The following is a 26,674-nucleotide window of genomic DNA, read 5'->3' as shown; positions in this document are numbered from 1 at the left end:
TGTTCAAAATGCATATGAAGCTTTTTATTTTCCAAAAGCACTCGAACTTTGCAATGTGGTATACTTGATAGCACAGTGTTAGATTATATTACAGACACGTAATAATTCAGTTCTTCAGAAAGTGAAAAATTAGCTACTAAAACAGGTTCACCGGCCATTTTCGGCCATTTTATGTCAACTTTCTTTGGTTCTTGGCCTTTTCGCGCCAAAATTTTCGACGGCTACCAAAAAATTTCGCGCCAAAAGCACAACGGCTCAGTTCTCACTTGAGCCTCACTTGTGAGTTGTCTGACTCGACTGTTCGCTTGGTTTGCGAACATTTCGGCCAGGGAGAGTATTTTCTGCAAATTCACTCTTGAAAAAACGAAAGAGTACTTTAAAGGTGAGAATTTAAAAGTTTAGTCAAAGATTTCCTTTTGAAAGCTAGAGAAGTTGAGATATTTTTCATACAAAGAACCGGTGAGCACTGTGAATTCTCGTCACTGGTCAGTTCTGTTCATATATAACCATCAACTCTCATCCACTCTCCTCCACTCCGGTTCATGTGCTTTCGGTGAGACCGGTAAATTTTTGTGAACTCATTCGCTTTTGTGCAGTGAGTTCAATTTAACTCTCGACAACTCTTTCTCTTGTCTCTCTTCTTTGACCAGGGAGTCGCAATTATCTTTCTTTCGTCAACCGGCTAGAGAAACCAATGTTCCCTCATCACGGCATTAAATACGGGTTTCTTGTACAAACGTCAACAGATCATAGCGTCGTGAGTTTGGACAGTTACCGCCGGTGGAACATCTGTGGAAGGAAACATACATATATGATGAAATTTTTTTCCGAAAATAAACTGACTTTTTACCTATTTCAGTCGTCTCAGCATCAGCGGCATCAGTCACACTTCAGCGTCAGTGTCGAAAAACTATGCGCCGAAAGTCTTTTTAAATTAAACTTTCAAGGTGCTCTGTAATAGTCATCCGCTTTAGTTTTCTCTTGACTACTTTCAACAGCGCTATATTACCCGATCCAGGCGCGTAGCTAAGGTTTCGATAGGGGTGTTCGTTGAGCCCCAAATTTTGCTGAACGGCGGAGGCGCTCTTACTAGGGGGGTCCGGGAGCATGTTCCCCCGGAAATGTTTTGGAAATCTAGGTTCCCAGAAACCTCATTTCCTGCATTTTGAGACCCATTTTAGACAAATCAGAACTTTGTTTTACAGCAGCTTTTTAAGCTTTATACATCATTTCGACGGCATAATTTTTTCAACTTAAACAACAAAGTTCAATGTACATTCCGCGCCCTGTCAAGTTCTGATAGCTATTCGATCTGCTGATAGTAATACACAAGAGAGGATGAAGATATTCACTCTCTCTTGTCATACAACAAGCTGGTAAACTGCATCATTCTCGGGTTTAGGCTTTCGAACAAATTGACTATCTTGTCAAGATTGACAGGCAATCATATATGCATTTTAGCCAGGGCTGACTGCCTACTCTCTCCCATGGTCTCCCATAGTACACTAAACATTTCTTCAGGTTTGTGCAGAGTTTTAGCGAAACAAATCATATTGACGTCTTGAAACGAACATAATGTCAAGGCTGAAGTAAACACGACAAGAACATGAGTGTATATCGGTAAAATTTAGGGTGTGACTGCAGAATACCTCGACACTGATAGCCTGTGCTGCCTTTATAACCAGTTTTAAAACGACTTTATGGGACGAGGCGTGTATAACAGGTCTCTGTTTTCTTTACTTGGTTTAGTATCTCCACCCCCCCCCCCCCCTCCCCACCCAATATGGTTTTAGAGAGCATTGACGGACAGTCCAGTATGATCTGATTTGTTGAGTTTTTACTGTATTTTCCACTTCCACATCCGGTTTCACTGAACCTCGAAAGGGCAAGCACAACAGGTTAAGTAGGGGCAAAAACTCTATCCATCGTCAGGAAGTTGGCGTTTTGCGCAATATGCTAAATAATACTTCATTCTCCTGCCATCTCGTAAGTCTACCTTTTAAGCTCCCTAGCATCTTGTTTCAACGATCCTTTAAGTAAGAAAGGTCAAGAATTCATTCAACTACTGAAGTATTTTGAGAAGTGACAACTCACTTCCTTGCTCAGCAAATTGTGTTGTCCGTAATGAGTTAAAACTTTGACCGCACCCCATGTACGTTGGAAATGTACATGTAGCTCTCCTTAAATCCCGTTTCAGAGAACATTGAAGGGTAATATAAAGACACGACTTCCCGCAAATAGCTACCTTTTTTTAATACTATTATCAGGCTTGGATCCTGAATCATGATTTATCTTAATTCCATTGACCGGAGTGACTAGAGCCAAAGTAATCATGTTGCCATCTTGTGGGACAGTGGGACAATTTTCCGACGGAAAATTGTGCGATTCATAGTTAAATCCCCACTAAAATTAAACGTCAAACTAATACAAAGAAGTAGCTTTGTTGTAGCTTTGAAGTAATACGGGTCTTACCCACTAGCGGATTACAAGGTCATGGGAGGTTAAACGAGTGCAGTCTTCACTTCATCCTCGTATCAATTACAGCAATTTCGGACAGGAGGACGACTGTTTCTTTTCTTTGTATTCTGAAAGTAAACGTTACAAAAATAAATCCACAACGTCCTTCATTGCAAATAGGCTGAGTAATGTGTTAATTCTGTGACAGTTGATTGTTATCACAAGTCTATAACCGTGCGTATGGACTTCCGGTATCTTTGAGAGATGACATCTTATTTTTTGATAGGTTCCAATCTGCTATCGACATTCGACAACTATGTTTAGCACGCTACAACGAAGAAGGAAGTATATGCTAAATTTGCTATATTTCTAAGCTTTGTTTCAACATCATCTTCACATAAACCGAAATAAAGGATACTTTCGAAGGAAAACTTCCTCAAGGCTTCACTTCTCATCGCTTTTAGACCAGTTTGTATATAAAGAAGCGGCGTACAATTCATCAATTTAATTTGATTCCTTCTTAACTTCCAACACAAATAGATGATGATGCTTTCATGTACGCCATCAGTTGTTATGGAGGCGTACCTTCTCATTAACTGGCATTTCTTTGGTCAGACTCTCGTACACTCTCTTTCAGTCACCTGCGATCTCAGTGAGTTTGAACTCTCGCCAATTCTAGTACTCATTTGTAAGTCTGTCGCCCTCTCATCAACTCTCGTGCGCTCCCATCAACTTCCACCCGCTCTCATCAACTATAATGCGCCTTCACGGCTCATCAACTCTCATGCGCCCTCATCAACTATTGTGAGCCTCGTCAACTCCCACGCCTTCTCATCAACTCTCATGCGCTTTGATCATCAACTCTGATGACGTCTCATCAACTCTCATCTCATTAACTCACATGCATGTCTTCTAAGTGATCCAGGTTAATTCCTTTCAGCTCTCCACCTGCTCGTATTACTATCAACTCTCGTGCGCTCTTATCAACTCTCACGCACTCTCCTCTAATCTCATGTGCTTTCAGTGAGTCTGAATTCTCGTTCACTCTCGTCAGCTTCTTTGATTATCAAAATGCACTTCTCATCGACTTCCACGCATGTGGTCTCAGTGGGGTTCAACTCTCGCCAATCTAATCTCCAACACTTCTAAATTCCAATTCGATTTAGAAAGTGTCCCCAATTAGTGCTCTGCGCTAAATACATTGACACTTAAATAAAGTGATTTATTTATTTTTTTCACTTTCTGTGACTTCAGTTTAACTCTCGTCAACTCTTTCTCTTTGTCTCTCTTCTTTGACAAGTGATTCAATTACCCTTCTTCCGTCAACCGGTTAGTTCTTGGTTGACTGTAAGGGCTTTAAGAGAAACCAGTAACTCTCATCACGGCAATAATACGGGTTTGTCGGACATAAGTCAATGGATCATAGCGTCGCTCGCAGATTACGCTTTTCACTTTCGTCAACCCGCCTTGATATTGCCGGTGTTACATCTGAGGAAGGGCATATTGGCGATACCGGCGTGCGAGTTTAAACATGCCTCCGGTGGCACATTTGTGGAAGCAAAACATATATAAATATGATGAAATTCTTCCGAAAATAAAACATTTCTGATTAGTGCGGTGTTTACTTGGACGAAAATGAAATAAACGAAGAAGCGCTGTCAGTTAAAGTTGAATAAACTGGGGAAAAAATCGGAGTATTCCCAACAGGATTCGAACGGATGACCTTCCAAGAAGGGGCTCGTATTGAGCAACGCTTTACAACTAGTAGGCTCTGATGTGTCACATGTCCGATTTCAGACTCAATTTTTTTTCCCGACTTTATTCGACTTAAGAGCGCTTCTTCGTTTATTTCTTTTAACACCAATTACAATCGTTCGACTTCATTTTAAACTTCAGGGCCAAGTTGTTTAAAGCCCATTAAGCTAATCCTGGGTTAACGTGAACCTTGATTCGAGTTTAATTACTAATCAATGAAGACTCTCCAAAAAGATTTTTGTTCCTCAGTTTTGACTTTGACTTTTCTTTACTAGCATTTAAAAACATTTTCAATGAGCGAGATGAAAACCTCGGTTAATTCTTAATCTGGGATTAACGTTGATCGGCTTTTGAACAACCGGCCCCTCAGCACCGGTGCATTGTAGTGCCGCCGAATTTCACCGCGTTCAAGGTGCTCTGTTGGTAATAATAACCATCTGCTTTTTCTCGAGCCTCAATATCAACACTATATTCTTGTAGCCCGATCAGTAATCACAAAGAAGCCAACCTCTATAACTTAATATTTATTTGGGTTTTTACCAAGTTTTAGCGAAAGAAATCATATTGACGTCTTGAAAAGAACAGAACATGAAGGCTAGAGTTGAGCATACATGAATAGAACAACAGTGTTTATCGGTAAAATTTAGGGAGTGACAGTTACTGTAGAATATCTAGACACTGATAGCCTGCGCTATATAACCGGGTTTGTAATGGATTTATTGGACGAGACGTGTAATACATAGGTCTCTGTTTTCTTTACCACAGTTTCGTCTCTCCATCACCCTCTTCCCTATCTCCTCAAGGGCGCTTGTTTTAGCGAACCTTGAAGTGTGGTCCAATATGATGTGATAACTTTTGCGCAATATGCTATTACCGTATTCTCCACTGCCACATCCGGTTTCAGTGAACCTTGAAAGGGCAAGCACATTATTAGTTGGTTTTTTGTGCAATATGCTAAATATTACTTCGTTCTCCCGCCACCTCGTCAGTCAACCTTTTATGCTCCCTAAAATCCGGTTTCGATGATCCTTATAAGCAAGAAAGGTCAAGAATTCATTCAAACATTGAAGTATTTTCAGAAGTGACAACTCGATAAACTGCATTTTCCGTAATGCGTTAACATTTTCAACGCACGGAAAAAGGCTTTTTCCGTGCGTTGAAAATGTACACGTAGCTCTCCTAAAATCCCGTTTCAGAGAAAATTGAAGGAAGATATAAAGGCAAGACTTTTCGCATCTAGCTATTTATTATACATAACTGCGCAACGTTCTGATGCTTAATAAACGAGTAACAATCTCATATTCCATTACCGGACCAAACAGGCTGGAGCCAATGTAGTCATGTTCCCATCTTTAACTTCAGTGGGGCAATTTTTTCAGACCGAAATTGTCCGAGTCATATTAAAATCCCCGCTAAAAATAAACGTCAAGCTACATCTCTCTGAAGGTAATAAATACGCGAGGAAGCGCAAAGAAGAAGTTTTGTTGTAGCTTTGAAGTAATATATCGGGTCTTACCCACTAGCTGATTATAAGGTCATTGGGGGTTAAACGAATGCAGTTTTCAATTCATTTTTGTATCAATTACAGCAATTTCGGACAGGAGAACGGCTGTTTCTTTTCTTCATGTTCTGAAAGACATAACCACAACAAATATAAATCCACACCGTCCTTTATTGCAAATAGTCGTGAGTAATTTGTTAATTCTGTGACCGAGTGTCATCATCAGAAGTCTATAACAATTCGTATGGACTTCCGGTATCTTTGATTCGGGACGACATCTCATGTTTTCATAGGCTCCAATTTTGTGCTATCGACATTCGACAACTATGTTTGGCACGCTATAACGTACAAGGAAGTTTTTACTAAATTTTTCTATAACTGAGCTGCATAGCAATATCATGATTTTAAGCCTTAGATAGTGGTCTACCTGCGCGAATCTTAATCCTTGGTAGCGCGCAGTATTTCAAGGCGGTGTGTAAGCGATGATTAAATCGAAATGAAGGATACTTTCGAAGTAAAACTCTTGCAAGGTTTCACTTCCTTCAGAAACCTTTCATCGCTTTCAGACCAGTTTGTATATAGAGAAGCGGAGAATAATTCATCACATTAATTTAGGGTGCGTTCGATTGACCCTATTTCGGAATAGGAATACCTACAATTATGACAAGGAAACTCTCACAAGAGGTTTTTGAACTTACTGGAGTACAAAATGGCTCTTAAGATCAGCGAACATTTGCAGAATGTCTTTCCAAACTTACTCAAGAAGAGAAATTTAGCAGCTATTCCGCTTACTCTTATTCTGGAATACAGTCAATCGAACGCTTTCTGAACCTAACTTCCGACTTTAACAGATGATGAAACTTTCATGTATACAATCTCTGTTATGGAAACGTACCTTGTCATTCAACTTTTATTGTTTTATTTTTAAGCTATCAGGCGGTTTTTCCATCTCTTGTTTCTTTGTTAATTTTTCCACCCACTTACTTAAACTTCCAAAAAGTAGATTTTTCATGAAATTCGTCATGATGTAAAAAGGAAAAAACTATAAAAAGGCTTTTGAGTACAGTTCTTAAAATAAAATGCCATACGTGGAGGACGTTGATAAAATCTAAAGTAACATTTTCTAAGCTTGTCCATCGGGGAAAAAAGGCAAGCGATTATTGCAAAGATAAATGACCTTTTCAGGGGAAAACGCCATTTAAAACTCGAGATATTTCAGCTATTTACTTCCACCAAGAGAGGATTAACTCATCCCCTCTTGCTTCCACATAACTACGGCCGAAAGGAGAACTAAAAATTTCCGCTTTTGTTTACATTTCGACAACTCTGATTTGCGACTGGAGACGTGGGCAGCAAAAGTTTCGAACAATTTTTTATTATTATTATTATTATTTCATTAATACGGAGTTTTTGCGAAATACGTTAACGTTGTCTGCAAATTACGTTTGCCGTCGGTTCCGTCAATATTTTTTGTTCGATTTGTTTTGATTGGCTACGAGCGCGGAAAAACGTGCGATTGGTCCAACCAGTGGTGAGCCATCAAGAGCACAAATTCGCTCAAATTTGCATTTTGGCGAAGTGGATGTAAGGTCGCATATCGCTCAGCAACGAAAAACAATAGCAGTTTCATGCAAATTTAGTTTTCTTCTACGTAAAACATTACGTCTTCTCTTCTTTTGGTCATGTGCGATAGCTTATTCATGCGTGGAAATTATGGCGGTCGATTGGACGCAAAGCAAATGAAGTTCCCAACGCTTGCCGCTTATACTTTGGATATGAACGACTATGAAATTGGAGTTGATAATTTTCACGGCGAACAAGGTCTCGAGGAAGATGGCTGTGAATATGAACGTGATTTCTGCAACGGAATAACCGAAGATAGCCAAGCTTTAGCGGACGTTGAAGATGAACTTGAAGGCAATGATGACATCTACAGGCAGTTAGCGCAGAAAGACAAAGATCTCCTATTAGCAGCAGAGCTGGGAAAAGCTTTACTTGACGAAAATAAGGAACTTAATCAGAAGTATGAGCTGTTACAAGAAGAGTACTCCCAAGCTGTAGAAGTAAGACGTTTGAATGAATATTTCTTTATTTCAATCTCATCACTTATCGCACGACTGGGTTTGTTTTGTAACAGAGCGGGTTGTCACTGAGATTTCTTGAATGTCTCGGTTGGCATAAATTTTATCACCAGCAAAATTTTAACCACAAATTAATTCTTCTTTCTTTCAGGAGCTGGAACAGGATAAATACGAGCTAAAATTAAAAGTGGAACGCTTACAGGATGGAAACGATTCTCGCGTTCACGAACTGCAGGCAGATTTGATTGCGCTGCGAAATGAATTGAAAACATTACAGTCTAACTCAAAAACGGACAACCAAAGCAAGCGAGAAACGTTTGCTGGACTAAGGGAAGAAAACGAACAACTTCAATCGGATCTTCAAAAGGTAAGAAGCTTGATCATTAATACTTGTATATCAAGGGCGTATATGGGAGTGCGGAAGGCTGAGTTTGCTGTTGTTTTGAATCAAGAATGCATCCAGCTATATAACCTCGGCAAAATCATTTTGTGTTTTGCCAATGCAAGCAGTTGAGGAAATGTTGCGGACTTTTTCACCGGAAATTTGATGTGTAAATAAGCGGTAACTATTTTTGGCGGATTAGGTTTTTTGGTGTCTCGAAACGTTCATGAAACCCGATTCAAACCATTGCTTATTAATGGTAATTCGAGCTATAACAGAGATAGGAAGTTGTGCGATTCCGTCAGCATCGTTGAATATTACGAACAAGCAGTTCAGTGTTTAAACGAGGCACATGGATAAAGGGCTTGACCACCCAGATAGCGTTTCGCGAAAACTGTATTGCTTTTGAACGTACAGAACAAGATCAGAATTGCGATAGCCTTTACAACACCGTAAATTGGATTGTCGCCAAATGTTATTTGCACCTTGCGTACACTTGAGAGTAAAGTACTTTCAAAATGACTCATTTATCTGAAATGCTGTTTCTCCTTCTGGATTATGCTGAGTCACTGCTACAAGATCCTACATATAATATATATGCTGTGGTGGTCTCTTTGTCGCAAGTAAATCTACATTCCCGTTTCCGTGTCAGTAAAATTGCGGGCTCTGGTTGACTGGTCACCGAAATCTTTTTCACGCGATTTCTCGTGTTCCTGGCAAATTCTAGAACGGCAAACCGCAATACGCCGGTATGAATATTTTTTTAATTCAAGTTTTTTTGAAAGAAGTTTCAAAATTTTAGTGTGCGTAATCTCCATAAATAAGTGCTGTAATTAAAGTTACTGACAGCTGCAATTAAATGTTGTTGATTTTGTCTATGTACATTACATCAATGGGCCTCGTGCCATGGCATCATTTTGGAATTTTTGTCGTTCAGCTGATTTCCTTCAAGAGCTATATAAACAAGCGCCCCAGATTTCTGTCTTAAGAGTTTCTATCAACTTTATTGGGCTGTTTACCACACAAGAAAATATGTTTTGTAACCTGTAGCATTATTTTCAAATGTAAATGATCTCAATGTGATATTCTTTGTTGAATGAGGACTCTGTCCTGGCTTTTGAATAGGCTGCACTAAGCCCAATACTGCAATATTACAAAATAGTACAGTTCTCTCCACGACACCCTTAATTAGCATCAAGGTATAGCCTTCTTTAAAATTAAATAACAAAGACAACTAGCGGGGCATAGTGAGGGGTTCCTCATGGTACTTCAAATGAATTTATACTGCTGAGAGATTTAGTAAACCATGAGCAGAAAGGACTTTTGTTTATTTCTCTGCTACAAAATATTCAAAAGAGGGCGTAACGCATGGCTAACTTATGGATCAATATGATTGAAAAATCAAAACATGTTTGGTGTCAAAACCTTCAAGGCTACTCCTTTGAAAAAGGCAAATTTTGTCATGTTTTAAGAGAGGTAACAGTGTGGAATGAGTGTAGAGGTAAAATAAAACAGTGATTTTAATCGTGCGACAGGATTACCGGTAATTAGCCTGCCTAAAAATAACATCTCTGCAGGGTCAGGCTTAATGTTTTGTATATGAAAGACAAAAAAGTCACGTATGCAACTCTTAGCAAGTTTTTAGAAAGTTTTTAAATCTAAAATTAAATTACAAAACCTCCATTTGGTTTTTTAGGATTTTTACCTTTGTGAGAAAAGACATTGATTGAATTCTATTCTCAAATGAACCCTCCACGTTGAGCGGTGTAACAAAAACTTAACAAAGGCAATCATTTCTGTCTATTCACTCACAACATTCCTAAATAGAAAAAGGTGCCTTCCTGTTTTCTGATATTTTTTTTATTTGGAGCTTGAAAGTGATTAATTGTTTCATGTGCCATGTTCTGTTGTTTCGTAGTTTGTTTTTTACCAAAACTTGATCATTTTGTTTAGTTCTAGCTTATTATAATAACTGAAGGAACAAATACGCGATAATAAATCAAAGTCAAAGGAAATTCCTTTGTATTACCCACACAAATGATTTTGACCACAGAACTCAGGCAATATAGACAAATTGTTTATTCTGGAATCAACTTTCCTTAAAACTTTTGTTACAAAATAATATATGTATACTTTTTAGGCTGCGTGATGAAATCTTCGGCCTTAAAAAAAGTCCTGGGGTGTTTGAGACAATGGCAACATGTTTCATTCTTGAGAAACCGATGCTTTCATTCTTGGTTTTAGTCTAGGATTCTTTTGAAAGAATTTGCTTTCATTCTCAGACCCCAAAACTGTACAGTAGCTAGTTAACGTTTTGCTATAGCTGGGGACTGAATGAAGTTTCGTCCTAATCAAATTAGATAGATTTATCACTCAGTCATGATCAGACTACTTGCAGTACTCTGAAGAAAAGTTGATTTTTTCTTTCAAGTGAGCTATGCATGAGTGACCACACCTCTATCATTTACTTAGTGATGTTTGTGCACGTGACTGCAATCACTCTTCCCATTGGCCACAGCAAAGCTTTGACAAATTGTCTTTGTGTACATGTAGAAGGCACAAAGCCGATGAGACCCAATATAGCAAATCTATCATGCAGGATATTGCCAGACAAGCTCAAAGGTCATAGTAGGCTGTCTAAATTGCAGCACATTATTCAGCAGTGATATAAATATAAATTATATTTGAAGATATTCCCTTGGCAGACACAAAATCCGCTAGCGTGCTACTGAACTACAGAAGGTTAACATATTTTGCCAATGTCATGCTTGATGGCAGGAATTTATAAACATCTTGCTCACAAGGTTTTTAATTGTCATATTGTTAGTGAAATAATGAAAGGTTACAAAAAATATACATTTCTCATCATGCAGCCAAACTACAATATTTAATGAAAATAATATCTTTACAACTCTGTTCATGTGCAATACTTTAAGGCTAAGTGTGATATCATATTGGTTACTATGACAACACCTCAGACCCATGGAAAGAACCTCTAAAATTTCTGTTTTTGCAAATTATTTCAAAATCTAAGTTGGTGACTTGCCATTTTTACTGCTTTGTTGCTAAGTTAATGCAACTTATTGTGTGCTATTCATCAAGGCTCTGAATGACAGAAAATATGTTGGACAACTTTCCACCAAACTTTTCTATAAATTTTGAAGTGTCATTTTAAAGGTTGTACATGCATACAAAGAATCAAAATTTCAAGATAAAAACAAATGTTTAAACTGTATGTTTTATTTCTGGTTCACATAATTTCATGTCAAGCCTTCAGTTCTGGTGTATTAATGTACTGTAGACCTCTTTTAACAAAAAAATAGACTAATTTGGGTGAGGCATCTAGCTATCTTGTGCTTGGGATACAGACACATACAGCTTAAGTGCTTTCAAACCTCTTAATTTCCCACATCAATCTATGACTTCTTTCATAAATATTAGATTTAATATGGAAAGGCAACTAAGTTTGTGAGATCACCCTTAACTACAGACAGTTTAGGAAAGTACTTCCTCTTATTTTGCGGCACATCTGTATATTTATATATATATTAATATAGTAACATTTAACACTATTAAATATACTTTAAAAATATTTCCAATATAAAAGGTGGCTAAAAATAATTATTGACAAGATCACCATTGACTAAAAGGCAATTTATTGGTAAAAATTTAGAGGAAAACATTTTTATGTGACTTTTAATTTCAATATTTTTGTTACTTTTCATCCTTAACCAGATCTCTCATTTTTTTTTTTTTTAAAATAGGTGTCAATATTGTTATGCAACTGAATTGGTCAAGAACTCCCTTGGCAACAGAAAATTTAAAACCATCTTGAAAATTAAGAGGAAGGCTTCTAGTATATTATTTGCCTAAATTTGTGAATAGCTATAGTATTGAAAATAAACTGTATTTGCCAACTGATCACGCTTGACTAGGTGCCGGAAATTAAAATTATCCCGAAAATTGACATTCTTATTCTTCATTTTGCCACTGTGTAAGTATTATCTCAGATACCACAGGCCACTCTATGTTTTTCTCAGACATATTTCACACACAAAAAGGCAACCGCTTTTACAAGATAATTCCTGACAGCATGCAGGTAATTTTATGTACCCACATTAGGCTGTTGCTAAGAAAATTTGCCCACAAGGCCAAAAGCCAAGAAGTTAGGAGCCCAACATGTGAAGTGTTAGGTGCTGCTGCAAAACAATTAGGCACCCAGAGCATTTTCTAGGGCATCCCAGGCTACCGGCTTCCTGTAATAGGAAGCAGCCTTGACCCATCCTAAAAGTTCAGAGGAAAACATTTTCTTTTAAATATTTACCATCCATTTTGCATTACGTTCGCGTTACGTTCAATCATACCAACTGGAAATACATTGAATCAGCCACCATCACCCTTGATTATTAAATGGTACATCCAATTGCTTTGATCATCAACATGTGCGTCCCTAAATCAAGCCAGGTATATGATCATCATGAACCAAGTGGCCTGCATGCAGCTCATAAACATCCATACAATGCAGATCTTTTAGATTTCTAAAAGATATAAAAAATGGTAAGATTTACTCATGACGACATACAGAAATTAAATGAGAAATGTTTCTTTTTAAGTTGACATTCAATTTGTTGCATCAGCATACATTAAGTATATAGTGAGACCAGTCTATCATTTTTTTTCCAAAACAGTTTTAATATGAAAAACCACCCAAATCTTAAAAAGGTTCCCTGGCTAGACTAATTCCAAGTTTAGCTATAATGGCCACTGGAGACTGATCAACAGGAAATTATGCTTGCCCTGATATGACATGCTATTGCTTTAATTATTAAGTTGCTAAATGTATTTTAATAGCCTTCCAATAAGGAGTTGCCATATGTTACCATATCACATGTATCTATATACATGAGACACAGTCCTAAGCAACAAGGTTGGTCCCCGCATGTACCTCAGTGAGGTAAATGTCATATTACAAGTTTTAACTGTACCTTTGAGTCATTACATTTTGTTGGGGGTCTTGAAAAGCCCATGGCACTTGTATCCCTTGGAAGGACTCATTTTAGTCAAATCTAAGTTTTCGTTTTGAAATGTTACTTTGGCGTGATATTTCATGTACTCTGAACAAAGTGGAGGCAAGTAGATGTCAAGTTTAACAATAACGGCCATTGAGAAACTGACCTAGAGCAAATATTTTCCTACTGTTTCTCACGGCATTGTTTCTTTCAACACTATTCACATGAATAGTTCAGAGGTTGAGTTCTTTCACACACATAAAGCAAAAATCATTTTTGATGGCACTTACACAACTTAAAGGGGCATTGTCACAGGATTTTTGCAATGTTTTGGTCAGCACTGCACAAATGTTTGATAAATAACCTTTGCTCCTAAACGAAATCACTCTTAGAGCACCACGAAGAAAATATCAATTGATTTCTTGGAGAAAGAACAAGCCAAAATCAGTTTCTAGTGATTGTTCCCAGTACATAGGGAAATAACTTGAAAAGATTGGCCAATTTTTTCAAGTTGTAATCCAGTTCCATCCTGGCCATTTGCAGCCAAAGCTAACTAATACTAGTTCCTTTGCACTGACAGAGTAATTTCTTACAAAACTGGACTATTACTTTAGCATTTCCATTTGCAAAAATATGTTTAATGGCTGTTCAAAGAGACACTAAAAATTGGTGACACTGCCCCTTTAATTTTGGGTGATCTTAGAATCACCCAGATCATTAATCCAGTGAACTAATTAAAATAAGCTTAGTGCTTTTCAAGGCTGTATCATTATAGTACATGCCCAAGAGTGCACATGTCAAAGATAATTATAATTTATTACTTTTAGTTATCAATAATTGGTACTGTAAGTAACATACTCATAATTTTTCTTCCTTTACTTCTATTTATGTATTTCCCTCCCCTGCCTTGATAATGCTTTTTTTACTTGTGGGTGGAATTGAAGGTATCTTGCATTTAAGTTTTGAAATATCAGTAAATGATGTCATTGTTTGCATAAGAAAACTCTTGGTCAATTAGATGGTCAAACAAGCCAAAATAAGTTAATCACCACGGGTTAATTTTCCTGTGCCTAGCCCTCAGATTAAGCCCTGAGAAGTTTGAGATTGTTAAAATAGTTTTAATGTAGAGAGATAAAAGTGGACCAAATAAGATTTATTCAGCCTGCTTTAAATATTCACCTAAGATATTTATAAGTTACGTTGAATGTTACCCTGCTTGTAGTGGTTTCTCCACCGGGTGCTGAAACCACTGCTCGCAGGGTAGTTGAAAGTGGTCACCTGTCTTTTAAATGATAATAACCTATTTAACTCATCTAAAGTCCAAGTGTTTAGACATCAATAATGCACAAAACATGGTTTTGATACCTTAGAAGAAGGAGGGAATAATTTTCATGAGGCATCCATAAAACTGTACTGATTTAATAAGTTAGTGAATAAGGCAAAACTGAGGAAAGAAATGTTACTAATATTTTTACAATACTGCAACTTAAACTAGCTGAAAAGAAAAAGAATTTAGCACAGAGAAACCACAAATGCAGTGTTTGTCAGAAGTAATTTAAAACAGCTTATATAATGTATTTAATAATTCATTGACATTTTATTGGTATTTTTGTGGCTTCCAAAGACTTAACATTTTAATTAGAGGTGTTAGTTCTTGTATTAGCAGCAGCATAATTCAAACCACATATAACTTAAAATGGCAAGTGTCTAGAAAACCATATTTGTTTTGAAAAACACAGTTAAATTTGTAGTAGATGCAGTTAAATACTGGTATATAATTTCCACGATAAACAAAATATATTTTTATGCATGTTACCAGCAGAATAACACTGATATTTTGGGATAACTTTTCATTTATTTTTGTTCTAAAATGATCTGCATTTTGGTGACATAATATCCCAATTTAATAAAATATTTATTTTAAATACTTATTTTAAGAAACACAATATATCTTTATAAAGTGGTTGCCAGAATAAACACTGGGCTGATGCTTGCTGTCATAATTTTAAATAGAATTTGGTACACTCAGGTTTTCAGTTAGAGTTGGTGTAACCAAGCAAAATTTATTTAGCTATTTTGAGCCACTTCTCTATGGGTTTCTCAACTACTTTCTTCCAAAATCACATCAATCAAGTATGAACTTCCTTGATCACCATTATGAAGTACACAATAATTTTTTGTTGAGAATTATCAAGTGTATTGAGGACTGTGTGAATAGATCAGTCAAATTACATCAAAAGGAAGAATTCAAAATAAAACAAGAAAGCCATAAACGCTTATTAAGCAGCCAAATGTTTGTTCACACTGTATGTGTATGCCTCTTAGATTTTTCAAACAAAGAATTATTGGAGAATGAGCTAATCAGTCAAGATTCAAAGTTACCCATTCATCTGTGAAACGATTCAGCTATAATCTGATTAATACATTTGTCTTTGGACAATCAATTTTTTAATTTCTTATGGAAACAAAATTTTATTTTCCATCTTGCTTTGTTGGATGTATAATTCATATAAAAATTTGTTTTAGAACAAGATGCCTTTAGTCAGCATTTACACGGAATGCTTAATGTAGCCTCATTTATTCCCCATTGTATGCTTCGTAGATTTTTAAAAACTATCCTCCCTGCGCAATTGAAATAATTGAATGGTTTAATTCAGAGAGACCGCGTGATACTATATCGTTGTGTTACTGGGAATCATACCGAAAATAACTCTGCAATAATGTCATAACCCCCACTTGAACTGGTCTGGTTTCCTCCGCGTTGAATTATTTGATCTGTTTGTCAAAGCGTTGTTTCTTCGCTGTGAACTCTCCCAATTTTCACCGTTTAAACTGTCGAGTATTACTGAGAAGTTATTATTTCGATTTACCGCTTCAAAAACGTTTGTTTTCTTTCTGAAAACGGCAGATCAGAGTCTAAAAATTCAAACATGTGGCCGCCATTGAATGAAAACAACCTTCTAAATGATGATTTGCTTTGACGTCACACAGGTAGGGATGAGTGGGTCCCCTCCCTGGTGATAAACGCGCTGATAATGGATTTTGATTGAGCCGTTTTTGTTGAAGACAATCAGAACAATAGATCCCTTCTGGGAAAGGGCAGAATTTAATGTAGGTTTAATGAATAAATCAAATGATGCTTTGACGTCACACAGGAAGGGGTGAGTGGGTCCCCTCTCTCATGATATGTGCCTAAATAATAGATTTTGATTGGTCGCTTCTGTCGAAGACAATCAGAACAATACATCCCTACTAGGGGAGGAGATATTTTAATGCATAAATTAATGTGCCAATTTGTTACTACTACGAAGGAAAAAAAAGATACCCGGCCCAAACCTAGACACGGCCTTCCCTACGGGCATTCCGTGTAATTAGTTGCCTGTGAACACATTTCCTGTGGTAGTTCTAAACATGTGTAAATACGTGAAGGTGTGAAATGTTGACTTGTGTAATGGGCTGTCAAGCTCAAGCATGAGGCTTACACATTTGAACATATTACATCACACCCTCAGTGATTTCTTATTTCTTCTGACTAGAGCTTGAATCAGGCCTCATCTCAAAAGTGCAGTTGACTGTGCACTAGAAGTTTATGGGTAGTAATGGGACAAAACCATAAAATTATCAAAGTTTGTCTTTGTTTCATTTTAACTATGCATGTATTAAAAAATTGTCCTTTATGGACTGTTATTGTTCTCATAAATGTCAGTTATCATACTTACCATTTTCATGTCTGTGCCATTATTGTTTCTACTGAATTCCACCTTCAAGGTGGTCATAAGTTGCTTCTTGTCTGATTTAGAAGCCATGTCTTATCAACATTTAACCTTAACTGTGCTAAAAGAAACTAGTCTTTTATACTCTGAAAAACATTTGTTCGTACAAAGCCAAACTGTACATGGCCATGTTGACAAGAACAAGACAAAGCGCACACTACAAAGGTGACGTGACAGATCATTACAATCATCTAGGTGCATGAACACAGACAAAATCCCACTGAGGGGAAATGAACAGCCATAAAGGGATATACCATTTTATTTTTGAATGATATATGTCACCAAATGTTTTCTAAAATTTTTATTAGCTCTGATAATAATGAATGGAGAGTACAACAACCACTCTCACCATATCTCCACTTAAGGGAAACCTAAATCTTTGTAAAGAAACCACTGAAAGGAAACTTTCTGAACTTAAATTTAGTAAATAAACTGTGTACTCTGTCAGATGAGGCCAAATAACTTACAAATTCCTAATTAATTGTTTTTCAAATGTATCAATCTATTCACAAAATTAATCATAATTCAATCTCACCATTAATATCTCATGGAGTGCACTTCAGTTAAAAATATAACAGAACATTTTTTCAGTAAATCATTGGGTCAGGGACCACAAAAATATCAAACCACAGCAATCCCAAAATATCACCACCATCCCCCCCCCCCCCCACCCCCCACTAACACCTTTTAAAGAGTAATGTTAAATAATCAACAGAATTTATTTTTATCCTTACTCTAGGTAAAGGCAGAAAATGAACAACTTAGAAGAGATCATAGCCTTCTTGAGAAGCAAATCAGTAGGAAAATTAGCGTGGATGATGATAGATTGACACAAATGGATCAGATTGATGAGCTCTGGGGAAAGGTAATGACTAACTTTTTTTAGTCAAATTATGTTATCATGTGTGGGTTAGGGTTGAAGATTAAAGTTACAGGTACACTCAGAACTCAAAGGGTATGTAAGTGACTGGTGGACTATTCTGGTTACTCTTACTGTATCTAGAATCCAGTCAATGGAAGATACCCTAGTAAGTTATGGTAATTATTTTTTTTTTGTCATCAGCTTACCAGGCTAGAGGGGGAGAAAAAGAGCATGGCACAAACAGTTTCTGATCTTGCAGCAAGCAAGGAAACCCTATCAAAAGAAGTAGAAGAACTTTTAGCAAAAAGTCAATCATTGGAGAAAAAACTGACCTCAAGCAAGAGCCAGGTAAGGAAGTGTCTTGTCAACTTCTCAAGTTAGGTTACCGTCATCATCATCAGCTTTATTTAAACATAAGACTTAGATAAAAATATGAGGCCCTACAATAAATATTACTGAAATCGTGAAAATTGAAAAAAGTTAAATTCTTTCACAGCAGACTTCTCAAACTGATTGATAACTTGACTAAACTTGACTTTAGCATCCCAAGATTTATTTGAGGTCATCATTTATTACCAGCACAGAGTGAACAAAATTTAACATCGTTGGACAAATTGATACATCTTTAGTTATTATTATATATAACCGGCATCCAAGTGCCCTCATTGGACAAGAGAAATCATTTAGTCCAAACTCAGATGGGATTTACCGAGTGTTGGGAAAACACGTAGACAAACACTTAGACGGAAACCTGTTTTTTCACTCTTCTCAGCTTGCACATTGTGAAGAAGAGCTCAACGAATCGAAAGATCTCAATGTCTTTCTGCAGGATCAGATTGATGAAATAAAGATGCAGGTAAACACATCTTTTACTTACCGTCAAAGAACTCTGAATTGTCCTGATACTGAATAACCAGAACATTAAAAACGACGTGAAGTGTTGAACACTGACGCGGAAGAATGCGCCCCTTTGGCGGCCATCTTGATTTGACTCCGAAAAAACCACAGGTATCCCAAGCTGTATGAGCGTTAAATAGAGACCTTTGCTTTGACCTTTGTAATTTGAGTGTCACGATGATCTGAGTGTTACGCAATGGCGTAAATTATAAGGGTTTGTATGGGAATTTACGAACGTGTTTTGGAATCGAAAATAAATGGCATGAATTGAAAAAAAAAATGGCTTACCTTGTCTCCTCGGTATCTTGCCAGTGTTTTTGTGCCGTATTTTGGCCATTTCAGCGCGATTTAGTGGGTTTTAGGTTTGCTGATTTCCTCTCTATATATACAGGACGTAACATGTCGATAATTTCGATAGTCGATAAAAGTCGATCGTTGTCGATCGATTTCGATACTAATTAATCGACAAATATCGGAATTCGATAAAAGTCGATCACATAGTTTCTTGTGATTATCGACTTTGATCGATTTTGATCGACAAGTATCGAAATTAAAAAATCCGATGTTTGGCGAGAGACAAAGCAGTGTCGTAAGGAACGCACACGCTTATTTGTCAGTGATTTGTGCATCATGTATGACAATAGCAGATAATAGAAATGAAAGGTGTAGTTGAACTTGCCTAATCTTTTTTTGTTTTTGTTTTATTGAACTTTATTCAAGTCATTTGCCATACGGATTTCATTTTCTGGAAGAATATTACATTCCCTTATTGTTCTTGAAAAAAAAATTGAAATAATCAGTAGGAGCGAATTGGACTTTGAAAGCATCCGTGCATTTTAAAGTAAACGCTGGTTTCTCACAGCTGTGCTTTTCTTTGACATCAACAGGCATCAATGGACCAGCTGTCGAGAACGTCACTGTTTTCAGAAATCTCCGACCTGTCTGTGACAGGACTGGATGATGACGACCAGCACAAGAAGTTAGGCACGGGCACGTCAAGACTAGTGAGTTTACCATCTTTATTACGAAAATGTCCATGGGTGGCTTGCTGGCTAGCCTCCCTCGCAGACGCTCTTTTGGCTCGTTAGGTAATCTTTCCTCCCCAACGAGACGTCTCTTTGGGGAGGAAAGTTGCGTCTGGCACGTTCATCTTAGCTCTACTAGAAGAGATCCGGCAGCGAAACGTATTCAGAACAATTTAACTTATTTGTGCGTCTTATGATCCTCTGCATTCAAAAGTTTCGTACTTACAGTAGAAAAACTTCATATCTTTTCCGTGGATCTGTTTGAGATGCTTGAAAGGCCCTTTTAAATACCTAAATGACAGCTTTCCCTGCCCTTTTCTATACTGTGGCTCGTGTGATCCCTTCTCTTTTTATATATATACCTCTTTTGGGCGAACCCTCCCTGTTTAGTCCATTATAGGGTGTACCCCCTCCCCCTCCCAGGAGTGGACATAATGGGCCCTCGGAAGACAATTCTTAGCCTAGGAATAACCCCTGCAATTGTTCATAATCTTTTGCCTTTATTTTCAGATCCGTACAGTTGCGAGTCTCCATGGTACTCCCAAGCCGTTGCAAGCTTCCTCGTCGCTAGGCTTAGGACTGAAGTCAAAGAAGCGGCATAGGCCGTACAGTAGTCTAAGTGACGAAGACAGTGATGAGAGCGATCTGGAATACGACGCCGATCCGGAAGACGAACTGGAGGTCGAGGTTGAATCTGTAGCGAGAAATCGAGATTTTTACGCGCAGCTTGAGGAAGAAGAGAAAGCTAACGCTCAGGTAAACAGCTATAAATTTGGAATAAATGTGATGGTTTATTTTAAGCCTGGTAAATACATGAGCATGATGTGTTATTCAGTCAGTGATACAGGCATACTCGGATAAAAAAAAAAAATCCGAGTTCCCCAAGAAGGAGTCGAACTTATGACCCTTCCGATTGCTAGTTTGGATACTATACCACTGAGCTACAGGAGACTCGGATTCGGATTTATTAAACCCATGCAGGTATCGTTAAGCATTCAAATAACATGATTTTTTATCACTTTTATAGCTGAAAAAGGAGGTAAAAGAGGCGCACGAAGAATTGCGAGCGTTATACGAAGAGCTCCGAAGTTCCCACGAAAGCTTGGACTCGATTGAAGTCGAAGAATTGGATCTCGACTCGGACTTCAAACGGGGTTGCCTCACGACTTTTGTAAAGAGTTTTAGAGGTGTTTTGGAGGAAATGATTAGCGACAACAGCACGAGAACAACGGTGAGTGAAGTCAGCCCCCCAGAAAATGAATAGTAATGGTAAATGACCACGAGCATGTTAGAAATAACTACTAAAAACAACAGTGGGAAATTTATGAAAGTTCACACAGAAAACCCCGCAGGCTACAGGTGAACGGAGACTTAAAATAATTTCTTCCACCCTCTTTGGTCAAATGTAGTGTTTATTGGAAAAAATAACAATACAGCGAGATGCCCTGAAAGGGAGTTTTAAAACGAAAACACAAAAATGCTCATAAAACACAGAAAAGTGCTGGATACTTACCCCTAGCATACAGAATGTTGTAAGTACAACTTGGACGAATTTCGCAAAAAAAAAAAAAGGCTTTCTATGGGGCCACTCCCTGTGTTAGATTCGCAAAGTGTTTGTGGTAAAATGTACAGCCGCTATCTTTTTTCCGTTCGGTAAAGAAGTTGCCCCTGTGTTGTACCTCAACCGGCCTTTTCTCTTCAATCTCCTAAGACGGGCATCTTTGTCGGTAAATGTATCCCTTGTCTATGGATTTCAATGTAAAACTGCTTTCTATAAGTCAGTCGGTACCTGCTAATTGTTTGTTAATATTAATTTATAGAATCTCAAGCAACAACTATGTAAGGCTCATGAGAGTATCGATAACCTACAGGAAGAACTCCAAGAAGTCAAAGCAGATTCGAGAAAAAGGGAGGAGGAAATCTCTAATCTAAACGAGAGACTGCTGGGAAAAGACGCGGAAATAGAACGCGTACTAGAACAGAGAAATCTATTAGCTAAAGGTGAATGTGAATCACAACTGGCTTTTGATATAATGTACAACGAGGCGGTACAGGAAAGAAAAGACGCTGTAGAAAGGTAAGGCCATTTGTTGCATTCCATAACCTTCCTAATAGATCATCTCTTGCAAATGACTGTCTTTTCTTGCATGGCCGAACACTAGTCCACCATATTAATTTTAACCAGGTCACCATATTTAAGGGACCACCTCACCTTGTTTTTATTTTGGCTGAGCGCGTTAGTACAAGGAACAAGAAGGGTTTGATAGTAGCAGAGGCGGCCTTCCCAGTTATGCAAGCGCTGTGGTTTTGTCCCTACTTCAATTAAAGCCCCTCGGCGTGTGCAGCATATTTTGCTGCAGCAGGAACACAATAGCCCCTTCTCCAAAATGGCGGCAACAAATTTGAATGAGTTAAAATTGAACTGAATGAAAAACTGATACCAGCACTGGAAAGAGCACCTTTACTTTAGTAACCTTGCAAAGTTTCAGCATATTAGGTGTTATATCAGCTTAGGAAATGTAAGATGAAATTTGACAAACTTACAGACGTCTCTGTGACTGGGGTTATACGTCATACCCCCAGTCATACAAACATCTGTAAATTTTTCATTTTTCAACTTACATTTTCTCAGTTGATATTACACCTGATATGCTGAAAGTTTACAGGGTTACTAAAGTAAAAGTGCTCTTTCTAGTGCTGGGATACGTTTTTAATTTTAACTTATTTGAATTTTCGGCCGCAATTTTGGAGAAGGGTCTTCCCCTTGTCTGCCCATGATCAGAGACTGATACCTTTTTGTAGTGGCGTGGGTTGAGTAAGAATACCAATGCTAGTAGATCATGGGTTTCCATCTAGTTCTAGTACTGGACCTTCCGTTTTAGTTACCATGCCCTGCTCTTAAAAGGGCAGTGTCACCTATTTTAGTGTTACTTTGAATGGCCAAAAAACACACGTCAATCGATGGAGTCATTAAAATAATGGTTCAGTTTTGTTAACAATAACCCTTCCAGTGCACAGAAACTAGTGTTAATTATGTATGGCTGCGGATGGCTAAGATGGAAATGGATTACAACCAAGCTCTTCTTGTTTATTTAGAGAAGTCGCTAAAATTATAGTAAGTTCTTCCTTGTAGAAATCCCTAAAGATTTTCTTCCCGGTGTTCTAAGAGCAATTTCATGTTAGCAAAGAGGTTTTTCGTCATATATTTGGGTAGTTTTGACCAAAATACAGCAAAATGGCCGTGACCTCTAGGTTTTTTCCTGATTTCCGTTAGCCTCTTTGCTGAAGGGAGGTCTGGTGCAAAGTCACCAAATCATAAAAATTAGTTAGTTTTCAAACATAATGAGTATATGTTTCAATTGTTTTAGGGAGAAAAAGATAGCCAAGGAATTGGTGAAGACAAAAGAAGACAGAGAGGAGCTAGATCATCAACTAAAGGAGGCTATTCAACAAAAGCTCCTTCTCTCAAAACAACTGGAAGACTGGCAGGTAAGTGTATAAACCACTACATGACTTTTCTGCAATCTCCCAAAAGACATACAAACTTTGCTTCCTATAATTTTCCAAAAATTCCAGATGAGTAGCAAAGCTCCGAAGTTTCGATTATATATGATAAAATGATTGTTTGTACCGGTAGTATTCTTAACTCGGGCAAGAGTGTTTGGTAACCTTCAAAGTGCAACAGGCGACATAAATTTATGAGTCTTCGAACATTTGGGAATCAGTGTAAGACAAGGAAAGCGACATTCATTTCAAGGTAAATCTGTTTAAAAGGGCTTTTCAAGGGCTAAGTGTCAGAGAAGGTGCCTCTCCTAAACTGACAGGCTCCTCTATTTCTTTTCAGTTTGACATGGCCTCCTTAATTGATGAACAAGTACAAAAACAAATGAAATCAGAACAAGATGACAACCCAAGAAGACGGAGAGTGACGGCTTTTACTCGACCAACACGTTGGAACTGGTCTAACAACAATCGACGGCAAAGCCACCTTCTGTGATGACCAATTTATAGAACAGGGTGTGTTCGTGTGTGCTGTTGGTAGCAGAAGGCGTTCACTAGTTTCTAATACCTTCAATGTTTCCGCTCGCTGTCGATCATCTTACAACGAGTGGAGACTGAACTCCAGGGTGGTTACGTGCATAAGTCTCGATCTCAAGTGGGTTGTTTTATAGCCTCGTTTCCATACGCACCGTTTAGAGGTCATAATTCTAACTAGGCCATTCGCGGGGAACGCATTCGTATTAGCCGGAATAATTCCGATCAATTCCTTTGTTATTGCAGCCTACACTACTTGCCACGTTTGTTCAACTTCTCATAAAAAAACTTTCGCCATTCGTCCATTTATAGATTTTATAAACTTTCTGGTATGTTTGATTCAAAATAGTTGTCCCACAATAGAAGGAATATACTTCCTCTATGTTCTTTTCAAAGCCATTTATGTGTCTCTTTGACATTCATCTAAATTTGGTCCATCGTGTGGCGTGCTTCGGTTTTGATTGGTCACTAAAGGAAATTATTGACAAGTAAAAGCTTTATTAGTACAATGTCTAAAAAAAAATTTCTCTGACTTAATGTCATGAATTAAATTATTTATCTAGTATTAATTATGGAGTGTCATTAAGTTAAATTAATGGTAATTTTCGTGTGTTTTAACTTGCGTTCAATTTCCACCTTAACGTGCAACGCAGCATTTTTCACCTTTACTCCAAGGAGTAAGAAGAAACGCTTAAAAATAATGCTCAGTACCTTTCATTTGACAGGCAATAATTTGGCATTTCATCCATACACTAAAACTGCGGATAGAGTTGTACCGCTTATTAAACAGGGGCCGTTATTGACACTAAAAAAATACATTCGATACCATCGATATTGGAGTGTCCTTGAAAGATATCGAGAATACTGGTTGTTCCGATATCTCAGTTTCGATACTGCCCACGTGACTTGTATGTTCCACATTCTTATGTATTCCAGGAAATTCTGTTTTCGGTGAATGTTTGTAATCCAAAGTATTTTACTGTTTTTGATGTCCAAAATGGTTCTTTCTGTGTCGTTGAAACTTCACTCGAAGTGTGTGGTCGTAGCCTACAGCAAGCTGAGCAATGACGTCGCACGGTGAAAATTGCCAAGTGTCGGTATATATCGTACCCGGATCGGATCGATTTTAAAAATTGGTGTCGACCGACCCTTAAAATGAAAGGTATTGAGCATGACGATTTTATCCACAGACTCAAAAGTTAGAGGCCAATTATATATAGCTCTTAATTTGAAAATACAACTCTCACCAATCTTAGGCCTTTCTTGAAAGAAAATAATCTAAGTGTTTGGCAAGGTACAATATTTTGTTCCGACCTTAGTTTAATGACATCGAGAATTAATAATGTTCTCATATCTTTTAAAGATATTTTCAGTTTTTTCTGAAGTTGTTTGTTATTTATATTTAAACTGACCTTGAGATATCCTCGGTCAGAGTTGAGAGAACTGTTTAACTGACGTTAAGTAATTTTAATGATTTCTTTCCTCTTTTAATGATAAAAGCTGAACTGTAAATATAGAGGTAATAGGTTGCTTGGTTTTCAGACAAACGATGCGAGCAAAGTAATTTGCCTACAGAGAAAATGAAAGACGAAATCACAGGGAAGTTTTCTTCGTTGTCTTTTACGCTTTTGTCGAGTTCGTTTTCATGGGTGATCTTGGGTGCTTACCATTTACGCAAACCACCCGGATGGAAATTTTCGGAATAAATACGAAATGATTTAGCTTGTCTTAACAGAAGATGGATAACATGCAAAATGTATGAACATCAGCTGTAAATCCCAAAGGAGTAATAAAAATGCATCACTTTGACCAGAAGCCCATAATTTCAGAAGTACTCCAAATGGAACGATGCGTACCATTTGATTTTCCAACTGGAATTTTCGGGTTTCCCATGTAAATGATTAGCACCCCTTGTTTGTTCCTTACCTCGTTTGTCGCGAAAACTACTAGTTATTTGTTAGTTTATTTCGGTTTAGGCAACGGGAACACGTAAAATGGTTTAGGCGGCATCTTTAAACTGCGGTGTAAATATTGTATTATTCTGTCGTGCAAGTTAAAGAACTTTGAGTTGTAAAATTGTAAAATTTATTTAAATGCATGCAACGTTTAAAAAAACACTGCACGTATTAAAAGGCAACAAGTCGTACGTTTAGGAAGTTTTAACGTCGAGAGATTTATGGCCATGAAGAACTTAGTTTTATCAACAGAGGAAGAGAAATAAAAGGAGTATTTTGACAGTGAATCAGAGATGTTTGTCTGTTTGTGATTATATATTTCTCTTTCTTTGCAAAAAGTCTACTATTCTCTCTTTCTGATCAGTAATGGAGTACTTGGTCAAACTGCCCCTGAGCCAGAGAGCGAAAGCAAGCTCAAAAAAGCTCTCCACGTAAAGTTTCAATCTTCAAAGCACCCAAGATAGGAACAGTAAGTCGAGAAAACAGAAACAGGAATGGTCCAGTATGCACTTTTCAAAAGCTCTATTTTCACTGGACACTTATAACCTGCAGCTGTATTGTTTTTTAGGGCTGGGATCATTGTTCTGTTGTTCGTTCTTTTGTCCTCTCGACCAACCATGTAAGACAATGCAAGCGGTGCAGGTCGCCCCAAATGGTCTGGGGTTTTATCCACGGAGTCAAAAATCTAAACCATATCACAAAGCCGAAGTTTGATTTGAAAAGTCATTTCTACCTTAACAATTTCAGTAAAAAATATTAGCAGTGTGGGGCACAGCTAAGGCTTTCCAAAGTCCGTTTTCGAAGGAGTGCAGTCAGCTCTTTCGGTGCATAAGAAGATGACTTGAGACAAGTCTAGGTACAACTATGTCCTATAGCCTGGCATTTTCAGTTGAGTTATAATACGGAAGTGCTGTCATGATACCCGGCCTCTACGTACGATTT

General features: G+C 37.6%; 1 protein-coding gene and 1 long non-coding RNA gene across 3 annotated transcripts; one reads left to right on the top strand and one right to left on the bottom strand.

Moving 5' to 3' along the window:
* Positions 1 to 54: 54 nt before the first annotated feature.
* Positions 55 to 18,817, bottom strand: LOC146482718 (uncharacterized). Of its 2 annotated transcripts, XR_014864052.1 has the most exons (5): positions 18,698 to 18,817; positions 18,027 to 18,093; positions 3,099 to 3,945; positions 2,473 to 2,585; positions 55 to 789 (listed from the first exon to the last, which is right to left on the bottom strand). It is a non-coding gene; the product is annotated as an uncharacterized LOC146482718 (long non-coding RNA). The 2 variants fall into 2 exon arrangements; XR_014864051.1 differs by lacking the exon at positions 3,099 to 3,945 and having other exon boundaries at positions 58 to 789.
* Positions 6,600 to 26,019, top strand: LOC146482717 (uncharacterized). The gene is made up of 11 exons (XM_085106791.1): positions 6,600 to 7,776; positions 7,946 to 8,161; positions 17,698 to 17,823; positions 18,022 to 18,168; positions 18,593 to 18,676; positions 19,605 to 19,721; positions 20,253 to 20,498; positions 20,770 to 20,973; positions 21,563 to 21,819; positions 23,111 to 23,231; positions 23,587 to 26,019. Exons 1-11 carry the CDS (start codon positions 7,396 to 7,398, stop codon positions 23,737 to 23,739), a joined length of 2,052 nt encoding a protein of 683 aa, XP_084962917.1. The 5' UTR covers positions 6,600 to 7,395; the 3' UTR covers positions 23,740 to 26,019.
* The last annotated feature ends 655 nt before the right edge of the window (positions 26,020 to 26,674 follow it).

Source organism: Pavona decussata, unplaced genomic scaffold (assembly GCF_977016875.1).
Source record: "Pavona decussata unplaced genomic scaffold, jaPavDecu1.1 SCAFFOLD_44, whole genome shotgun sequence".
Classification (NCBI taxonomy): domain Eukaryota; kingdom Metazoa; phylum Cnidaria; class Anthozoa; order Scleractinia; family Agariciidae; genus Pavona; species Pavona decussata.
The sequence above is the reverse complement of the archived record's forward strand: the minus strand, read 5'-3'. Positions and strand labels throughout refer to the sequence as shown.